Genomic DNA, 19021 nt, shown 5'->3' on the forward strand with positions numbered 1-19021 from the left:
CTGTAGTGTGGGTGGGTGGGCGCGGTGGAAAAGAAAAGGTTAGAAGCCTTCGAAATGTGGTGTTATAGGCGAATGATGAGGATAACGTGGGTAGAAAAGGTTATAAATGAAGAGGTATTAGAAAGAATAGGAGAACAGAGGACTCTATGGAAGTCAAGAACAAATAGGCGAGATAGGTTAGTAGGACGCCTTCTCAGGCATGAAGGTCTAGTAAGAGACATATTAGAGGTAGAAACAGGAGTTAGAAGGGGTAGAGGTAGATCTAAATTAGATTACTGTTCGCAAATAGTTAAGGATGTGGGTTGTTTTAGTTTTAGGGAAATGCGAAGTTTAGCTCAGGACAGGAAAGAGTGGAGTAACGTGTCCAATCAGTCTTAGGACTGACGATCTTATAATGATGATGAGAAGAATTATTTATTAAAAGAAACGTACATTTCAGATAAGACCAAGACTAAGACCGAATAAACAAGGCCAAGGCCAATGTAAAGACTGGGAAAGTCTGTCTTGATCTTAGTTTTGCTTTGCTCGTCACTAGTATAAGAAAATATAAGAAAAATTTTCGATATTTTCATCTTATAATTTTTTCAGGATTATGGTACTGAATCTGTTAAATGTTTATTCATTAATTTTCGCTCAGTTTGTTAAAATAGATTGAATGGTACGTATTTCTCTTATTAATTGAATATTTTTTATTAAAAAGTATTAATTTATGTTTGCAATAAACAAAACTAAACTAATCTTCCAACTTCAAACACAGCCCTCCTCCTACAAGACGTTAATCACTAAAACTACAGAAAAAGTACAATAATTATACTAGGAAAACACAAGAATATAAAAAAAAACATGTTAACCTATTTTCAATAATTAACTGTTTATCTATCAACAATATAATACATGTTTAATTAAATCTAGTATCAAATAAAGTAACAATTCACCTACGTTTCAAATATTAAGAAATTTAATCTTCCTTTTATTTAGCCAATCAATACAAAACAACTTTCAAAACCCTTTTAAATATCCTCACTTCTCTTCCCTAACAAAATACTCATCTATTATCTCTTATTATCCACTCCCATCTTATTATCCCTAATCAAGGCTCAATTATTAATTTTTGTATCCCGTTATTTTCTGCCTTCAGTTTCTTTCTTCTTTGGAAAACCCGTTTTATTTCAACTTTTTTTTATTGTTTTCAATATCACCAAACCATCGCTACAGTCACTTATCTTATCACTTCATTCTTTCCATTTTCTGCTTTTATAACCCTCTCAAAGTTTCCTTCCCCAATTCGCATCTACTATCATCCCCCACTCTAAATTCTCTTATTTAAATACCTACATTTTTATATACTTTTTTATACTATATATATAAGAAACACTGATATTAATATATTAATATCATCATCATCATAAGGTATATAAGAAACACTGATATTAATATGTTAATATATGAAATATTAAATGTGGAAATTCATTTAATACGAAAAATTTGTTGCAGTTGTCACACCTTCGCCGGGAATCGAACCCGGGATCTTTGGCTTTGCGCATTACGCTTAGTAGTCAGAGTATTTGTGCGTAAAGTCAAAGGTCCCGGGTTCGAATCCCGGCGAGGGTGTGACAACAGCAGCAAATTTTCCTCATCTACTTAAGGTAATTTATAGTTGGTTCAAATGGAAAATGAATTTCCACAAATATCTCATTCCATGGTCTTTATTGTTTAATAACCAGTTATATAGATACAGATACAGAAATAAGAAAATTGATTTTAAATACGTTTCCAGAATGGCCGAAAATTCCCGCATGTCAAAACTGTCTGAAAAGGAAGATGAATGTGTATTTACATGGAAAGTTTTCACAGGATGGGATTACATGATAGGGAACGCTGAAACAGCCCACAACAGAGTCTCGTCGATCGTTATGGGCTTCAAGGAAGCCCTTCTGGAAGAGGCAGAGAAAAAAAGAGACAGCAGAAAGTAATAACAAAGACCACACCTAAATAATTAATTATTACAAACAAAAGTATTATTTGAATGAAATTTTAATTTTCAATATTTACAATGAGCAAAATTGGTTTTGTGCTTTGTTTTAATAATTTTCTTTACAACCCTATTGTAGTTTTGATCTATGACGCTAAAGATTAAGTAATTTCTCTTCACCGTTTTAGTCTGATGATGGTTAAATAAACCCAAACGTCAGAAATAATAAAGGAATATTAATTTTAATTTTTGACCACTACCACTATCATACTTTTACCTACTGTTATACGCATAATTCAATTTCCTTATTAGCTGGAGAATAATTTCGTCGAGAGTTTTTGTAAACTTGATGGTTGTTAGTCTTCTAATATCGTCCGCTTGGGTTGTAATCAAAGTTGTGACGAGATCAACTGAACCAGAATCGATGAGTACCGTGTGGAGAAGGAACGAAATAACAGTGGTCCTAAATCTTATTACGACCTCATTTCCTATTGGTTTCGAAATACTTGGTATTATCGAAAAATATCACCCGAGAAAGGCCCTACGTATACAACTAGCAAGGTAAGAAATAATGATGAGTAAAGTTGGTCTTGATCCTGGTCTTATTTTACTACCGATTAAAAAAAGGAATCTACAAGAATGTCTTCGTAGTAAGTGTTCTTTGTTCCTATGTCTGGATATCACATGGTTAAAATATAGACAAACTAATTCTTTTTCTAGATTTTTTACCCTTGTTCTGGTATGCAAGGGAAGAAAAAGTGGGGAAAGAGCGAAAATAAAGATAGGAGACGAAAAAGTAGAAGAAGTGGCTGATTTTAGATATCTAGGAAGTCAGAAAAGTCAGGACGGAAGGGTAGTAGGGATATAAAGCAGAGGATAGGGTCACTTCTATGCTCGCGAACGGTTAATTTGGAAATTCGAAAAAGGTTGTTAAAGGTGTATGTTTGAAGCGCGGTGTTGTACGGGTGCGAAACATGGACAGTGGGCGCGGTGGAAAAGAAAAGGTTAGAAGCCTTCGAAATGTGGTGTTATAGGCGAATGATGAGGATAACGTGGGTAGAAAAGGTTATAAATGAAGAGGTATTAGAAAGAATAGGAGAACAGAGGACTCTATGGAAGTCAAGAACAAATAGGCGAGATAGGTTAGTAGGACGCCTTCTCAGGCATGAAGGTCTAGTAAGAGACATATTAGAGGTAGAAACAGGAGTTAGAAGGGGTAGAGGTAGATCTAAATTAGATTACTGTTCGCAAATAGTTAAGGATGTGGGTTGTTTTAGTTTTAGGGAAATGCGAAGTTTAGCTCAGGACAGGAAAGAGTGGAGTAACGTGTCCAATCAGTCTTAGGACTGACGATCTTATAATGATGATGAGAAGAATTATTTATTAAAAGAAACGTACATTTCAGATAAGACCAAGACTAAGACCGAATAAACAAGGCCAAGGCCAATGTAAAGACTGGGAAAGTCTGTCTTGATCTTAGTTTTGCTTTGCTCGTCACTAGTATAAGAAAATATAAGAAAAATTTTCGATATTTTCATCTTATAATTTTTTCAGGATTATGGTACTGAATCTGTTAAATGTTTATTCATTAATTTTCGCTCAGTTTGTTAAAATAGATGGAATGGTACGTATTTCTCTTATTAATTGAATATTTTTTATTAAAAAGTATTAATTTATGTTTGCAATAAACAAAACTAAACTAATCTTCCAACTTCAAACACAGCCCTCCTCCTACAAGACGTTAATCACTAAAACTACAGAAAAAGTACAATAATTATACTAGGAAAACACAAGAATATAAAAAAAAACATGTTAACCTATTTTCAATAATTAACTGTTTATCTATCAACAATATAATACATGTTTAATTAAATCTAGTATCAAATAAAGTAACAATTCACCTACGTTTCAAATATTAAGAAATTTAATCTTCCTTTTATTTAGCCAATCAATACAAAACAACTTTCAAAACCCTTTTAAATATCCTCACTTCTCTTCCCTAACAAAATACTCATCTATTATCTCTTATTATCCACTCCCATCTTATTATCCCTAATCAAGGCTCAATTATTAATTTTTGTATCCCGTTATTTTCTGCCTTCAGTTTCTTTCTTCTTTGGAAAACCCGTTTTATTTCAACTTTTTTTTATTGTTTTCAATATCACCAAACCATCGCTACAGTCACTTATCTTATCACTTCATTCTTTCCATTTTCTGCTTTTATAACCCTCTCAAAGTTTCCTTCCCCAATTCGCATCTACTATCATCCCCCACTCTAAATCTTGCAGTTACATTAATCCCTTTTTTCCCATTCAAATATCCCGACATAAATTCTTTTGTATTAATAACCGATATATTTTATAACTAGATATAATTAATTTCCATTATGTCGTAGACAAAACGTTTAAATGAAATAAAGCCAATATTTTCGAATGATACAATTTTAAAAGGACATAATCCGGCGTTGTATAAAATTAAAAGCGACCAAACAGAATGTCTCTGTGATGGTATGAAGGCAGTTTCATCTCCCACAACTCCAATCGTTCTAAATGTAACTACCACAGCAATTCCTCAACTTTATAACTTTACCACTGATGATTACTCAGAAACTTTTAGTCAAACACAAAGTTCCATTGACGATAATGATTTTGATACGACAACTTACGAAAGTACAGGTAAACATAAACACTCTACTAGGTACTAATTATAAATAAGATAACTACTAACATCTAATTTTACAGACTTTCAAAATGACAACATCTCATACACTACTGAACATTCAACTACAATTTTGACTATGAATGAATCAACAGACACGTTTTCATTTAACGAAAGTTCATTCAACATCAGTACTTACAATACGTCTGACAATATGTCGGTTTCAACAGAACGGCAAAACTCAAATAACAGTGGTGACTTAGATGAAGGAATAGGCTTAGATTATTACTCATACGAAGACGATTCTGAGGATAATTGGAGCGATCGACTGATGAAGGAGCTGGAAGATATTAACGAGTTTAACATCACCACGTCAACGTTTGAAACAGAAACAAATACATCCTCGAGCTATTTAGAACAAAACTTTACAGATTTTGTGCAGAATAATAATTCTGAAACTTATACCGATAGAAGCGAACTCACTTCTGTCTTTTATGAAAATGAAACGTCAACAAATGCTGATATTAGTAGTGAAAGTGAAAATGAAGATACTTCATCCGACATACCGGCGACTTCTGAAACAACAAATAATTTCAGCGAATATTACAAAAAAGCCGACAATAATTTGTTCCGATCTATAACAAAAACATGGAACGACTCGACTGATGAGTCACAACAAACGACCACTGAAGAAACTCCAATTTGCGAAACAATATGTAAAAATTTGGCTCTCAATAACAAAACAACACCGAACGATATAACAAAACTGTCTGATTTGGAAGAAAAGGCTAGCGAACTGCCGTATCAAAACAGAAGCGAGCTTCGTACACTCTGCTGGGAAACAATGTTCGGCCAGGAGCTGGTCAAAATTGTCATAATGGACTTGGTAATGACAGCTTTAGGAATTCTGGGCGTCGATTTTTTCAGAGGATTATTTTTAAGAGTTATGAACAGGTGCTGGTGTTGGGATTTGGAAAAGAAGTTCCCGGAATACGGTGAATTCAAAGTAGCTGAAAATATCCTTCATCTAGTGAATAATCAGGGAATGGTATGGATGGGAATGTTTTTTTCTCCTGGACTTGTTTGGATTAACGTTATCAAGCTTTACATTCTCATGTATCTTCGCTCTTGGACTGTTCTTACATGCAACGTTCCACATTCAGTGGTGTTTAGAGCGTCTAGATCGAATAACTTTTACTTCACATTACTCCTTATGATGTTATTCCTTTGCACCCTGCCGGTGGGTTACGCTGTAGTGTGGGTGGAGCCCTCCTGGCATTGCGGACCATTCTCTAATTACACCAGAATCTTCCATATATTCACCACAACCATCAAAAGCATCGTTCCTAAAAATCTCCACAAGGTTTTAGATTACATTGCATCTCCTGGGATTATTATACCATTACTCATCCTTCTCATTTTAATTATTTACTATTTGGTGTCTTTAACAGGGGCTCTTAGGGAAGCCAATAATGACCTAAAGGTAAAGTTTTTATTTATGATCTAATTGTTTTGTCTGTTCCTGTAATTTTTCTTATATGTGCACAGATTCAGTTACGCCAAGAAAGAACAGAAGAAAGAAGAAAAATGTTTAAACTGGTGGACAGGCGACGAAGAATAGGTTCTGGAGGATCGGGAGAATTTGATAATACACCTTTCGCCAGATGGAAGAAATTGCTGAACAATCTACCGAATCAAAAAAGTCTTGAAGAGGTAGTAAAAGAACCAGAAATGGATGCCCTGGATCAAGAACAAAAAGACGGCAACAAAACTAAAGGTAATTTTCTAGATTTAAATGATTTATAAATATGAATTATCGATTTTTCCAGAAATTTTAGCCAAATTTATACGAAAAGCACTAGGAAGGGCATCAACTTCTGAAGAGGAAAATCCTCCACTTCCTGACGATGCTACAGACAACGAGCAGCATGAATCTTTACCAGACGATATAAATACACCAAAGCAAGACGTTCGAAGTCCGAAAAGTCCACGAACCAGAACCAATGCTGTTTTCCAAAACTTTCAAAACACAGTTCATCTGGCGTTATCTCGTAAAAGATCGAACTCAGAAGCTAACGAAGATCCTCAAATCAATCTTACCTCTCCATCATCAATTTCGCCCAAACATAAAGACACGTCTTCTTCCAGCATCAATTTACATGAGGTGTCTTCGTCAAAACAAAACGGATCCAAAAGGCACCTAAAAAGTAATCGGCCACCAAAATGGACAGACAACATCCCTTTGATAACAATAAGCAAAACCGAGAGCGATGATAGTTTGTTAAAATCGTCCACCATTGATATAAAGGCAAAGACGGAAGAAAGTTCCCAAAACAAGGAAGAAAAGGTGAAATCATTTGATACTGACGTGCCCAGTGGAAGTAAGAAAGTTCCAGAAAACTTGAAAAATCAAAGTAAAGAAAGGCATACAAAACCAAAAGAAAAACACTTGAGGAAACAAAGTACGGTTGAAAATAATGAAGATAGTATTAGTGACAATGAAAAACACAAAAGCAGTTTATCTATTTAAGATTTTTATCTATTTTATTGCTTACGAAAATATAAATAAGTGTATGCTGTGGATTTAATAACCAGAATAATAAATGTTTATAAAATAAAGGCAACGGCTTTTGACTTATATAATAGTAATTGGTGTTACAGAAAGCTTCTTTATTGGAATTAATATTAATAATAGCTCAACTGTATTGAGAGTTGCTAACGTATTCTCAAATGGGTTCAAATTAAATTTCACCTATCCGAATTTATAAAATTCACTTACGAAAATTCCTACTAAAATTAACTAAAATGTTGTTATTTTGGAACCACCGTTGAGCGAATATATGAATTATTTTTTATACCTGTTAGAACTTTCCTTTATGTAAGTTAATTTTCTTTGGCATATTTCAAAACTCAGTGTAATGGATGTGGAAAAAATCTTGGTTACATGAAATAATTTTTCTCATCAAACCTTTAAAAAAACTGACTGATGCAATTTGTTTAGATTATGAGATGATGATCAAATAAATAAAAAGTACTTATAATACTATGCTTAATTATTTCTCATTTTCATTAACATTTGACTCTTTTTACTTTTCGTTTGAATTTAACAATCGCTGAATATTAATTAAATATAATTCTATGTAGAGACTGTTTACAAAAAGATACTGCACGATAAATTCATGAATTAATTTCCTTTATCTGGACAAGAAGGTCAATGTTTATCACAAAATTCGTTAATAGAGTAAGTCTTTGACCTGAGTTTCTGAAGTTATTATGTACCAAGTATAAATACATTCCACCAAAAATAAATTTTTAATCTTACATTAGAACAGCACTAACCCCACGTTTGGTATACAATTAGAAAACGTACTTTTCAGGCGATATTGATAATAATTAAACTGAGATAAAATAATTAGTTATGTAATTAGTATCTACGAAAGTAATAATTTGAAATAATGGCAAAAGCGACCCAACAATTGGGCAGCAAAGAAAATAAAATTTAACGAAAACTATACCACATGCGACACTTATAATGTTTCTACGAAAACAACGGGATGTAACGCTCATAAAATCGCGTCTTCTGGCAATTAGATCATTTAACTTGGTAAATTTATTAGTATGACATAATACTGTCTTACAAAACGTTATGTCAGTAGTCTGAACCGAACACTATGAGTAATTTAATTGTAATTTACACACTATACATGTACATGTATTTGTAAAAAATATTTTTTGAAAAAAATCAATGATACTAGTACATTGATAAGTATATTTTTGGGCAATTCAGTTTATGTGGTCGCAGTCAATGTAATATTAACAATTTCAAATGCTATCAACAGAGTCCGAGGGCTCCAGGAATGATTGCCACCTGGAATTTTCAAGGGTGACCTACTAATAATCCCCAGAATAAGATGTAAAACGTTCTATNACAGGAATAAAGCTTCATTAAAACTAATTAAAAATGGACTTTTAGTTTACTTAAAACTTTGTTTGCTGTGTTTAGAGGCTATTAATATATTTAAGAGCGACAGCAATTTGTTACTGGCTGCTAGGTGTAACAAAAAAAATGTTTTTAAAAACAAAAAATAAAATACTTTATTTTTATGCTGAGTACTTTTTTTTTGAACCATTTAGTCGAGAAATACTTTACTTTAAAGCCTGAAAATGTGGCAACCCTAGCTCCAGACCATAACCGCTCCAAAAATTTTAATTGAATGATAATTTTTCAAAATTGCCTGCATTGGTGACGTCATTTGTTTGGTTAGGTAGATTTGTGACAGATTCGAGTTTATTTAATGCCCCTGCTCGCCGGAGGTTGGCTGATATGTTAGAGTATTTAATTCACAGAATGTATTAGTTTTATACATTTCCTAGTACAATATCGGAATTTTATACAATTCCTAGATTTAGGGCTCCAAACCAAAATCGCTCCAAAAATACATCATAGGGTATATGGTGTATGCATAACTATTATTTCTTTTTATATTAATAAAAGAATTTTATGTAGTGACAATCGTGAGATTAAAAGCTTGCATAATTTTTAACACCCCCGCCCCTGATCTCCACCCCCATTTCTTCACGTACCTACAGTTTAGAACTTCAAGGATTTTTTTTTGTTTATGAAGTTATAAAAAACCGTCTCCCCCGCCTTCTAATATCTAATTCTATTATGTAGAATGGTCGGAAATCGAAGAAAGCGATTTTGGTCTGGAGCCCCAATTCTGGATAATTCCCAAAATATAAATTGTAGGGAATTGAACCAAACAGTAATAGAAAATAAGTTGGTTTACAATTTATATTTAAATTTAAAAATTTTCATTTCATAGGGATGAACCATGATTCGTATTACTAACCAAAATTGATATATAGAAACCAGGTCTAAAAAAATAGATTTTCTTGGTGATTTAATGGCATATAAAAAAAAGACAAAAGTAAATGGCGCCTAAAGCAACTGATTGAATTAAATCTTATTTTCGTGGACAAATTTGATTAACACATGATACATGTTAAAATTAAAACTTTGTTGAGGATATTATCAAATTACCGAAAGGAAGAACATCTGCGGAAACGAGATTAGTTTATCATGTGGCACACACAAGTTACAAGCATCAATTATGAATGAACTCGTGATTTTTAGCTAAGCGTTCTCTTGTTGCTTGCGTTAAAAATACAAATTTAAACAAAAATTACACTCATTTGCACACAAATGTTATAACCATAACCACTTCATATATGATCGAATTTCTGTTTAATTAATGTGTGGGTTTATTACATACCTAATATGGATTTCCTTCAATCCATCAACCATCTTACTAGTCAAACGTAATATCATCATCTATTAATTAATTTCAAAAAAATATATTTTAAACATTAACAGTCCAATACGTGTTTTAAACAGAGATTCTTTTAAAATATGTGGTGGTTGTAGCAAAAATTGATAGAATGGTTGTGATTAGGTAATTTTGTCTAATTATTGGATCACTCATTAACGAATAGGTACTTATTACTTTATTACTACCTTTACTCAAATAGTTGCAGAATACCTCCCACTGGAGGGTTAAAATGATAGGTACAATAAACTTGAATGTTTGAAAATCCTTCAAATAATCCATCAATTCTCAATACTTAATGATTTGAACCTTCCAGGAACGAAAGGACAAAGAGGCTCTGAAACTCTGCTGAGTGCACGAGGGTCTTAAACAATAGAAAATGAAAACGAATATACTACCACATAAAATGAAAATGAAACACATTGTCCTGATACCTCAATTGGTCCTAGAACGGCCTGAGGTAGAGGAGTTTCAGTCGGTAGGTCCGAGGACTTCTTCCTCGGGAATCCGACACTACCCAGTCGTACAGGCGGCTGGGTGTCTTTTGAAGATTTCCCCTCTTCCACGAAAACATAAAAAAAAAATTGTCCTGATTCGGGTTTAAAGGTCGCTGTGGGTTGGAGTTACTTCCTAACGTTTCAATAGCCCGAGTGGCGAGCTTCTTCAGAAGTCTTTTCATTTCAGTCCGCGTCCAACATTAAAAATGGAAGATAATAAAAGCTTATAGAACTAGTATTGATGCTCGATTTTGAAAAGTTATTTTGTATGCTATGGGTCCCGGATGGTTGATACTCAAAGTGTTGACGTTTTGCAACGTCCGGTCCTGCATCATTAGGTCTAAAAGCTCTGACAACTGGAACTTTTGAGCAGAGCCTGCCTTAGGAATTACATGTGACGCCCTTACTAAAGCAAATTTTAAGTAAACTCGCTCTTAAGGGGAGAGTTTTCCAAATCTTCTAATCTTCTAGAATATTTAATTTAATTTCATGAAAGATTTTGCCCTTAACGCTGTGGATACTTCAAGCAGTGCTAGGCTTTGCCCTTCCGTTTCTGAGATACAAGGGCAGTGCTGTCTATTATGCTGTTAGCTATATCAAACTACAATTTAACAAAATTTTATTAAGTGAAACGGTTGTTCTAATAACACATATCAGCTTTCTAACGGCCGTATCATTTCTACGAAAATGAATCCGATTTTGACGTCAACTCTATAAGTTTAACCCTGATTCTACCTCTCTCTTTTCATTTTCTACCACACTGATCGTTTTCTTACAACACGAAAACCTTGTTGTAGTAGGTACTAATATCGGTTATGGACATCCTCATATGATTATTCCTAGTGAAATTTGTTTTAAAATACATTCATAACCACCCAAAGGTTACACCCTAAACGAAACAGAAATATCATCCAAATGCAGCCGGTAGTTTTCGAGTTTTGTGGTAACAGACAGACCGACAGACACCTTACGACTGCAAAACTACCCAAAGTAACTACCAAGTGTGACAGAAGAAGAAATTCAAAATGGATAAAATGCGTCCAACTTCTAGAAAGATATTTGGGCAAAATCTTACTAAGTCCGCCCCTGTCCGTTTTCCGACAATCCATGAACGAAGCTCTCTCACTCTCTTTTATACACTCATACAGGCACACTGATACACATACATACGAAGCCAAACAACACACAGCAGTTTCCGTGGGCATCTGGAGTTCTTGAGCCTCGGTTGTTACGACATCTTTAACTCAAGCAAACGGCGGCGAGCGTCAGCGGCGGCAACGCTGAATCCACCATGCCAACACAACTGCTCGGCTTCATTCCTTCTTTTACCGTTCATTCCAGTACATTTATATGAAACCGGGCTGGATTTTAACACACAGAAAATTATCGTTAACTACCGTTATTTAATTTAGGAAAACGAATCGAAATTATTTTTTTCGGTTTTTAATCGCGCGCGCGAAGAAATGAATTGGCATCTACGTGGGCGTCGCTAATATTATTATTATTATTGTAGTAAATCAGACACTGTTATCATTCGTTTTGTAATAGCAGTTCCAATTTTATTCCATCCGGGTTTCGAACCGAGTTAGCGTTAACGCAGGCGTGACTTAAACTTTACTCGATGCGAGCAGTTCCGAAAAACGCTGCGTTTGTTACAATGCCGTCTAATAAAAATTACGCGCGATAAAAAAATATTTTACAAAATCATCATCGGTTCGTGAAGGAGGCAGAAATGACGTCCCGGTTTCGTTTTAAACCTTCCAAAAATCAGTTGATGTAAATTGCGTTTTTTCGCAGTGAAATTGTTGTCGTATAGAGCGAAGAAGGGAAAGTTCTCTTTAAATACAAGTGAAAAACATCTAGAGTAAAATATACGGCATCATGTTTGTGCGCGTCTCAGTGACTATATGTTTGTTATCACAGTATATCCTGAATGTGGTCCTTTCGGATGAGATCGACCAAACGCCGGTCATTGGGAAGCGAGGCATCAAATGTTACGACGCTTTCAACCGACCTCAGGTAGCTTTTCTTGAAATAGAGACAATCAGGCGTATTGTAAAATGTGTTGAACACCAGTTACTAAAAATACCTATCACATCCTGGAATACAGAGGGAAACATTTGGACAACTTATAAGAACCTACAACCGACTTTTCAATCACAAGAATAATAATTTTCTAATTGTTATTTTCTTTAAATATTTCACTTGGACAATGTAGCAACTGATGAGTTAAACTTTAATTTATGTGTGTATCTAAATGGTGACCATAATCCTTTAGTAATTCCATATAAATATGTTATGATTCCTTAAATGACGAGCGACTCCATATCTACATAACAAGTCTATCAAATTATTAAATAATAATAACAACTAATACCACATATTATTTTCATGTTTACTACAAACTATTGATAATATTTCCCTAAAGAGTATTATCAAGCCTATTGTCTTCAGTGTTTGTATCCGCTGCCTATTTTTGAAACTTGTGCTTCTGAGACATGGAAATGGTATGTTTTCTATCTTGGCTAAAAATACTTGACTGACTCGGAGTTAACTAAGAGCACATGTGAATAACCACATTTAAAGATTAATGTGCCCAATAAGAGCAACCTCAAACTATGTTCCAAACTGATTAAAATTTGCTTCTGGATGCTATCGTTGTTGCAATTATTTAGATCACTTTAATCAAGCTGCGTGTAATATCTATTAAATTATTTTACGCAATTTGTCCCCAAAAGGTTGTTTGACATGGTTTTTATGAGCTGTTACAATCATATATTCACTATGTAAATGTGTATATCTACTGATAAAAACTAGTACACTATGCCAAAGGTCAAATATTTAAAAAAGAAAACAAATTCATTCATATCCAAAACGAAAAATTAAACGAAATGAGGTAAATGTGTAAAGTAAAAAAATGATATCGCTACTACTTAAATTCTGCGAGTACCTAACAGATAACGTGGTATATTGCTTTGAACATACAGTATAAAATTTCAAGATCTTCCGTATTTATATTGGCATGATTCTCATCAAAAGTTTTTTTAAGAAACATTGAAAAATAAAAATGACTATTTAAGCACAATTAAAAATAGTTAATGTACTTATAGATAATAACTGATAAGAATAATTTTATATAAGTTTCCTTCTAGGAAACAATGACTAATAATTGCAATGCATTTTCCTTTTTGCAATGTTTGCTATAACAAGGCACGTTTTGTTACTTCACAAAAATTTTGTTTGATATTACCATTGGCGGGTCCAATGATAGAAATACGTTAAGCATTTCCACCAATAAGGTTCTGTGATTTACGAATTTCGTACTCCAGTACTCTGTAAAAAATTGAATTAGGAAATTCGCCCGTGAATATCAGAAAAGAACACAAAAATAACAGAATTACTGCCTTCATCCTAAACGGAAAAACAAATGTAAAAGTTTCAAATTGTAGCTGGGTGCTTAGGCTGATTGCCTATCTAAATACAACACTTCATACATTAGAATGACCTAATAACCCAACCTAACCTACATAAATACAAAAATTAAATGTTAACAGACTTATTCATCTCAGAAACGAAAAAAAAAGTTTTTGGTTCCGCCAATGATGTTTTTAACATAAAATGTTTAAACAGTAGGTAAAAGCTTTTAGAAATTGCATATTATAAAGTGTGTTTATAAATTGCTTACGCAAGGTGACATCTGAGACTCTTATAAAAGATTGTCAAGTAATTTTGTTCGAAATTCAAGCACACACCAGTTGTTTGTTCTGAATGCTAAAAATATTGAATCAGATACTTAGATACAGGTAACTTTCATATTATTCGTGTTTTCAGAATAATATTATCTAATAATCATGTAGGACAAGAGATAATTAGGTAGTTAACACCTAATGTATAACAAATATACTTTTACATTTTTTGAAATAGTTAAATGGGACAATTGGACATCTATATACTATGTATCTATTGATAAATTTTGGTAATAGCTAGCTTTTAAAAGTTGAGAGACGTATGCAGCAAATTTTACGATAACTTCGTACTTAACCGTAATAATCATTCGCTAACTATGATAAATTACAACAGTACTCATAAAAATAGCACAAAACTATGTTAAGTCATAGACCAATTGTTGAAAATATAATTTTGTGCCTAAACTGAGTTAATGAAGAAGAACCTTCCTCTTTAATAGATTAATGGATCTCTATTAACACATATTTCTTAAAGAAAAATTTTAATAGGCTGAGGAAGTAATATACCAAAAATAATATTGTTTTGTGGATAAACCACTAGGCGAACTATCCTATTAGATGTATAATACTTTTTTTTACAAAAACTACTATAAAATTGTTACAAACAGTAAATTTTTTATAATAAAGCTCTTTATGAAAAAGCTCCCTATTAAATTCGTTTGCTATCTTCTGTAAAGAAACATACGTCACATTAGAATGCGTGCGATAGTAAAGGAGATAGAATTGCTGTGAAAATAAAAATTTTATTTGTGAAATTTTTATTATCTTTTTCTATAGAAAATAAGCTCGGTCTCTTAAATTTTGTTATAAAGAATTCATACGTTTCATACATACACTGTTTAAATTCGAAATGTTCCACAGAAAGTATTTTTAAATTAACTTCCATTTTTAATTCATATCGAGTGTAATCAATAATTAGACAAGTATATCGATCATATTTTTAGGGACGAACTCTCGATAGTTTGTCATCGGACGAGTTTGCAATTAATAACAACTGCAAAGGTGATGACTGACCTAAAGGAATGTTTCGGTCAAAGAACCGGCTTTCAAACGTCCTTTTGAATTACGCCTGTACCTTTTACATGCGATATACGATGTCCACTTTACCTTTGATAGAAACAATTGAAAGAGTGTAGCAATAGATACTTGCCCAGGTATCTGGATTTAGAATTTTATTGCATGAGGAAAGGTAAAACTTTTCCTCACCAAACCAAATTTTAGAGAAACGAACAGCACAATTGTTTATTTCAAAGAAAAAAACTCACTTGTAAACTTTCACAAAAATTTATTATCAATCTGACAATTGTTTCGACCATTATTCGGTCATTTTCAAAAAGTAGGTGTAGTCTTAGAATAATGGTCGAAACAATTGTCAGATTGATAATAATTTTTTGCGAAAGTATACCAGGTGAGTCTTTTTCTATGATATTATGTCCTTTCACACAAGTTGCATCATCAAATCCTTAAAATTAAATTGTTTATTGTATGATTAATAAAATGAACACACACACGTAGTTACTGAAACAAATGTTTGTTTATCAGATGCATTAGTTATTATAAGAAATTGAGAAACTGTGAAATTACCTAATTTCCTACTTCAAAACTCAACCAGAAAATAAACGTTAAATATTGATTTAAGTAATTACTTGGAGACTTGGAGTTAGAAAAATCAAAAATTACCAAGTATTNAAAAAAACAAATTTTAGTCACAAAAAATCGTTGATAATCAATAAAACTGTGACTTAGAATGACGAAGGGGTAGGGAGAAACTCAAAAAGATGAAAAGAACACAAAAATAACAGAATTACTGCCTTCATCCTAAACGGAAAAACAAATGTAAAAGTTTCAAATTGTAGCTGGGATTGGTGTTACAGAAAGCTTCTTTATTGGAATTAATATTAATAATAGCTCAACTGTATTGAGAGTTGCTAACGTATTCTCAAATGGGTTCAAATTAAATTTCACCTATCCGAATTTATAAAATTCACTTACGAAAATTCCTACTAAAATTAACTAAAATGTTGTTATTTTGGAACCACCGTTGAGCGAATATATGAATTATTTTTTATACCTGTTAGAACTTTCCTTTATGTAAGTTAATTTTCTTTGGCATATTTCAAAACTCAGTGTAATGGATGTGGAAAAAATCTTGGTTACATGAAATAATTTTTCTCATCAAACCTTTAAAAAAACTGACTGATGCAATTTGTTTAGATTATGAGATGATGATCAAATAAATAAAAAGTACTTATAATACTATGCTTAATTATTTCTCATTTTCATTAACATTTGACTCTTTTTACTTTTCGTTTGAATTTAACAATCGCTGAATATTAATTAAATATAATTCTATGTAGAGACTGTTTACAAAAAGATACTGCACGATAAATTCATGAATTAATTTCCTTTATCTGGACAAGAAGGTCAATGTTTATCACAAAATTCGTTAATAGAGTAAGTCTTTGACCTGAGTTTCTGAAGTTATTATGTACCAAGTATAAATACATTCCACCAAAAATAAATTTTTAATCTTACATTAGAACAGCACTAACCCCACGTTTGGTATACAATTAGAAAACGTACTTTTCAGGCGATATTGATAATAATTAAACTGAGATAAAATAATTAGTTATGTAATTAGTATCTACGAAAGTAATAATTTGAAATAATGGCAAAAGCGACCCAACAATTGGGCAGCAAAGAAAATAAAATTTAACGAAAACTATACCACATGCGACACTTATAATGTTTCTACGAAAACAACGGGATGTAACGCTCATAAAATCGCGTCTTCTGGCAATTAGATCATTTAACTTGGTAAATTTATTAGTATGACATAATACTGTCTTACAAAACGTTATGTCAGTAGTCTGAACCGAACACTATGAGTAATTTAATTGTAATTTACACACTATACATGTACATGTATTTGTAAAAAATATTTTTTGAAAAAAATCAATGATACTAGTACATTGATAAGTATATTTTTGGGCAATTCAGTTTATGTGGTCGCAGTCAATGTAATATTAACAATTTCAAATGCTATCAACAGAGTCCGAGGGCTCCAGGAATGATTGCCACCTGGAATTTTCAAGGGTGACCTACTAATAATCCCCAGAATAAGATGTAAAACGTTCTATACCTACTACCTATTTACACCCCAGAAAGAAGAATAAAAACCAGTAAGGGTGTATCGTCTTATTTTTCGTGTACAACCAACGCCAATGTTTCGCCCCTAGTTGTGGGACTTTATCAAGGTAGGCTCTGTGGTTAAAAACAGGTTGTTTTCATATATGTTGGTCTTCGTTTTTTTGCGAAAAATAAAACATTATACCCTTACGCCTTCATTCTTCGGTAATTGTCCAGAATTGGGGCTCCAGACCAAAATCGCTCCAAAAAATTTTTCAACGAATTCCGGTCATTCTATATAATAGAATTAGATATTAGAAGGTGTAGGAGAGAGTTTTTTATGACTTCATAAATAAAAAAAAATATTTTTGAATAGTTTTTAAAAATTGGCCCAATTCTGGACAATTACCTGCATTGGCGACGTCATTGTTTGGTTAGATAGATGTATGAGTTTATTTAATGCCCCTGTCCTGATATATTAGAGTATTTTATTCACAGAAAGCATAAGTTTTATACATTTCCTAGTACAATATCGGAATTTCATACAATTCCTAGAATTGGGGCTCCAGACCAAAATCGCTCCAAAAAATTTTTCAACGATTTCCGGTCATTCTACATAATAGAATTAGATATTAGAAGGTGGAGGAGACAGTTTTTTATGACTTCATAAATAATAATTTCTTGAATAATAGTTTTTCAAAATTGTCCCAATTCTGGACAATTACCTGCATTGGCTACGTCATTGTTTGGTTAGGTAGATTTATTGGATTGGAGTTTATTTAATGGCCCTGCCCTTATGATATGTTAGAGTATTTTATTCACAGAAAGCATAAGTTTTATACATTTCCTAGTACAATATCGGAATTTCATACAATTCCTAGAATTGGGGCTCCAGACCAAAATCGCCCCAAAAAATTTTTCATCGATTTCTGGTTATTTCTGAGGTTTCAATGATTATATTTGAGGCGGGAAGACACATTTTTTTTATTATAGAATACATGATAAATTATAGGGTATATATATAGCTATTTCTTCTTTTAATATTAATAAAAGAATTTTATGTAGTGACAATCGTGAGATTAAAAGCTTGTATAATTTTTAACACCCCCGCCCCTGATCTCCACCCCCATTTCTTCACGTACCTGCAGTTTAGAACTTCAAGGATTTTTTTTTGTTTATGAAGTTATAAAAAACCGTCTCCCCCGCCTTCTAATATCTAATTCTATTATGTAGAATGGTCGGAAATCGAAGAAAGCGATTTTGGTCTGGAGCCCCAATTCTGGATAATTCCCAAAATATAAATTGTAGGGAATTGAACCAAACAGTAATAGAAAATAAGTTGGTTTACAATTTATATTTAAATTTAAAAATTTTCATTTCATAGGGATGAACCATGATTCGTATTACTAACCAAAATTGATATATAGAAACCAGGTCTAAAAAAATAGATTTTCTTGGTGATTTAATGGCATATAAAAAAAAGACAAAAGTAAATGGCGCCTAAAGCAACTGATTGAATTAAATCTTATTTTCGTGGACAAATTTGATTAACACATGATACATGTTAAAATTAAAACTTTGTTGAGGATATTATCAAATTACCGAAAGGAAGAACATCTGCGGAAACGAGATTAGTTTATCATGTGGCACACACAAGTTACAAGCATCAATTATGAATGAACTCGTGAT

The 19021-nt window shown here is 32.7% G+C and overlaps 3 protein-coding genes across 3 annotated transcripts in view; 2 read left to right on the forward strand and 1 right to left on the reverse strand.

Annotated features, from left to right (window-relative positions):
- LOC108732453 (UNC93-like protein) overlaps window positions 1-19021 on the reverse strand; it is a 266863-nt gene that overhangs the window by 240865 nt on the left and 6977 nt on the right. The window lies entirely within an intron of this gene.
- On the forward strand, window positions 1756-7220 carry LOC108732451 (transmembrane channel-like protein 3). Its single transcript, XM_018463267.1, has 7 exons — window positions 1756-1969; window positions 2285-2533; window positions 3527-3596; window positions 4368-4647; window positions 4714-6113; window positions 6179-6407; window positions 6460-7220. Exons 1-7 carry the CDS (start codon window positions 1779-1781, stop codon window positions 7158-7160), a joined length of 3120 nt encoding a protein of 1039 aa, XP_018318769.1. The 5' UTR covers window positions 1756-1778; the 3' UTR covers window positions 7161-7220.
- LOC108732450 (laminin subunit gamma-1) overlaps window positions 11715-19021 on the forward strand; it is a 32158-nt gene continuing 24851 nt past the window's right edge. Inside the window, exon 1 of the mRNA XM_018463265.2 lies at window positions 11715-12476. Coding sequence (XP_018318767.1) covers window positions 12339-12476 — 138 coding nt within the window. The 5' untranslated portion in view covers window positions 11715-12338. The remainder of the gene's footprint in view (window positions 12477-19021) is intronic.

Source organism: Agrilus planipennis, unplaced genomic scaffold (assembly GCF_000699045.2).
Source record: "Agrilus planipennis isolate EAB-ADULT unplaced genomic scaffold, Apla_2.0 scaffold10, whole genome shotgun sequence".
Lineage (NCBI taxonomy): Eukaryota > Metazoa > Arthropoda > Insecta > Coleoptera > Buprestidae > Agrilus > Agrilus planipennis.

Bases quoted from the DNA above. Each gene is read 5' to 3' on its own strand.
- LOC108732451 (XM_018463267.1), top strand. From the start codon at position 1,779: ATGGCCGAAAATTCCCGCATGTCAAAACTGTCTGAAAAGGAAGATGAA. The intron at 4,648-4,713 runs GTAAACATAAAC...CTAATTTTACAG, and splicing joins GACAACTTACGAAAGTACAG to ACTTTCAAAATGACAACATC. The intron at 6,114-6,178 runs GTAAAGTTTTTA...ATATGTGCACAG, and splicing joins AAGCCAATAATGACCTAAAG to ATTCAGTTACGCCAAGAAAG.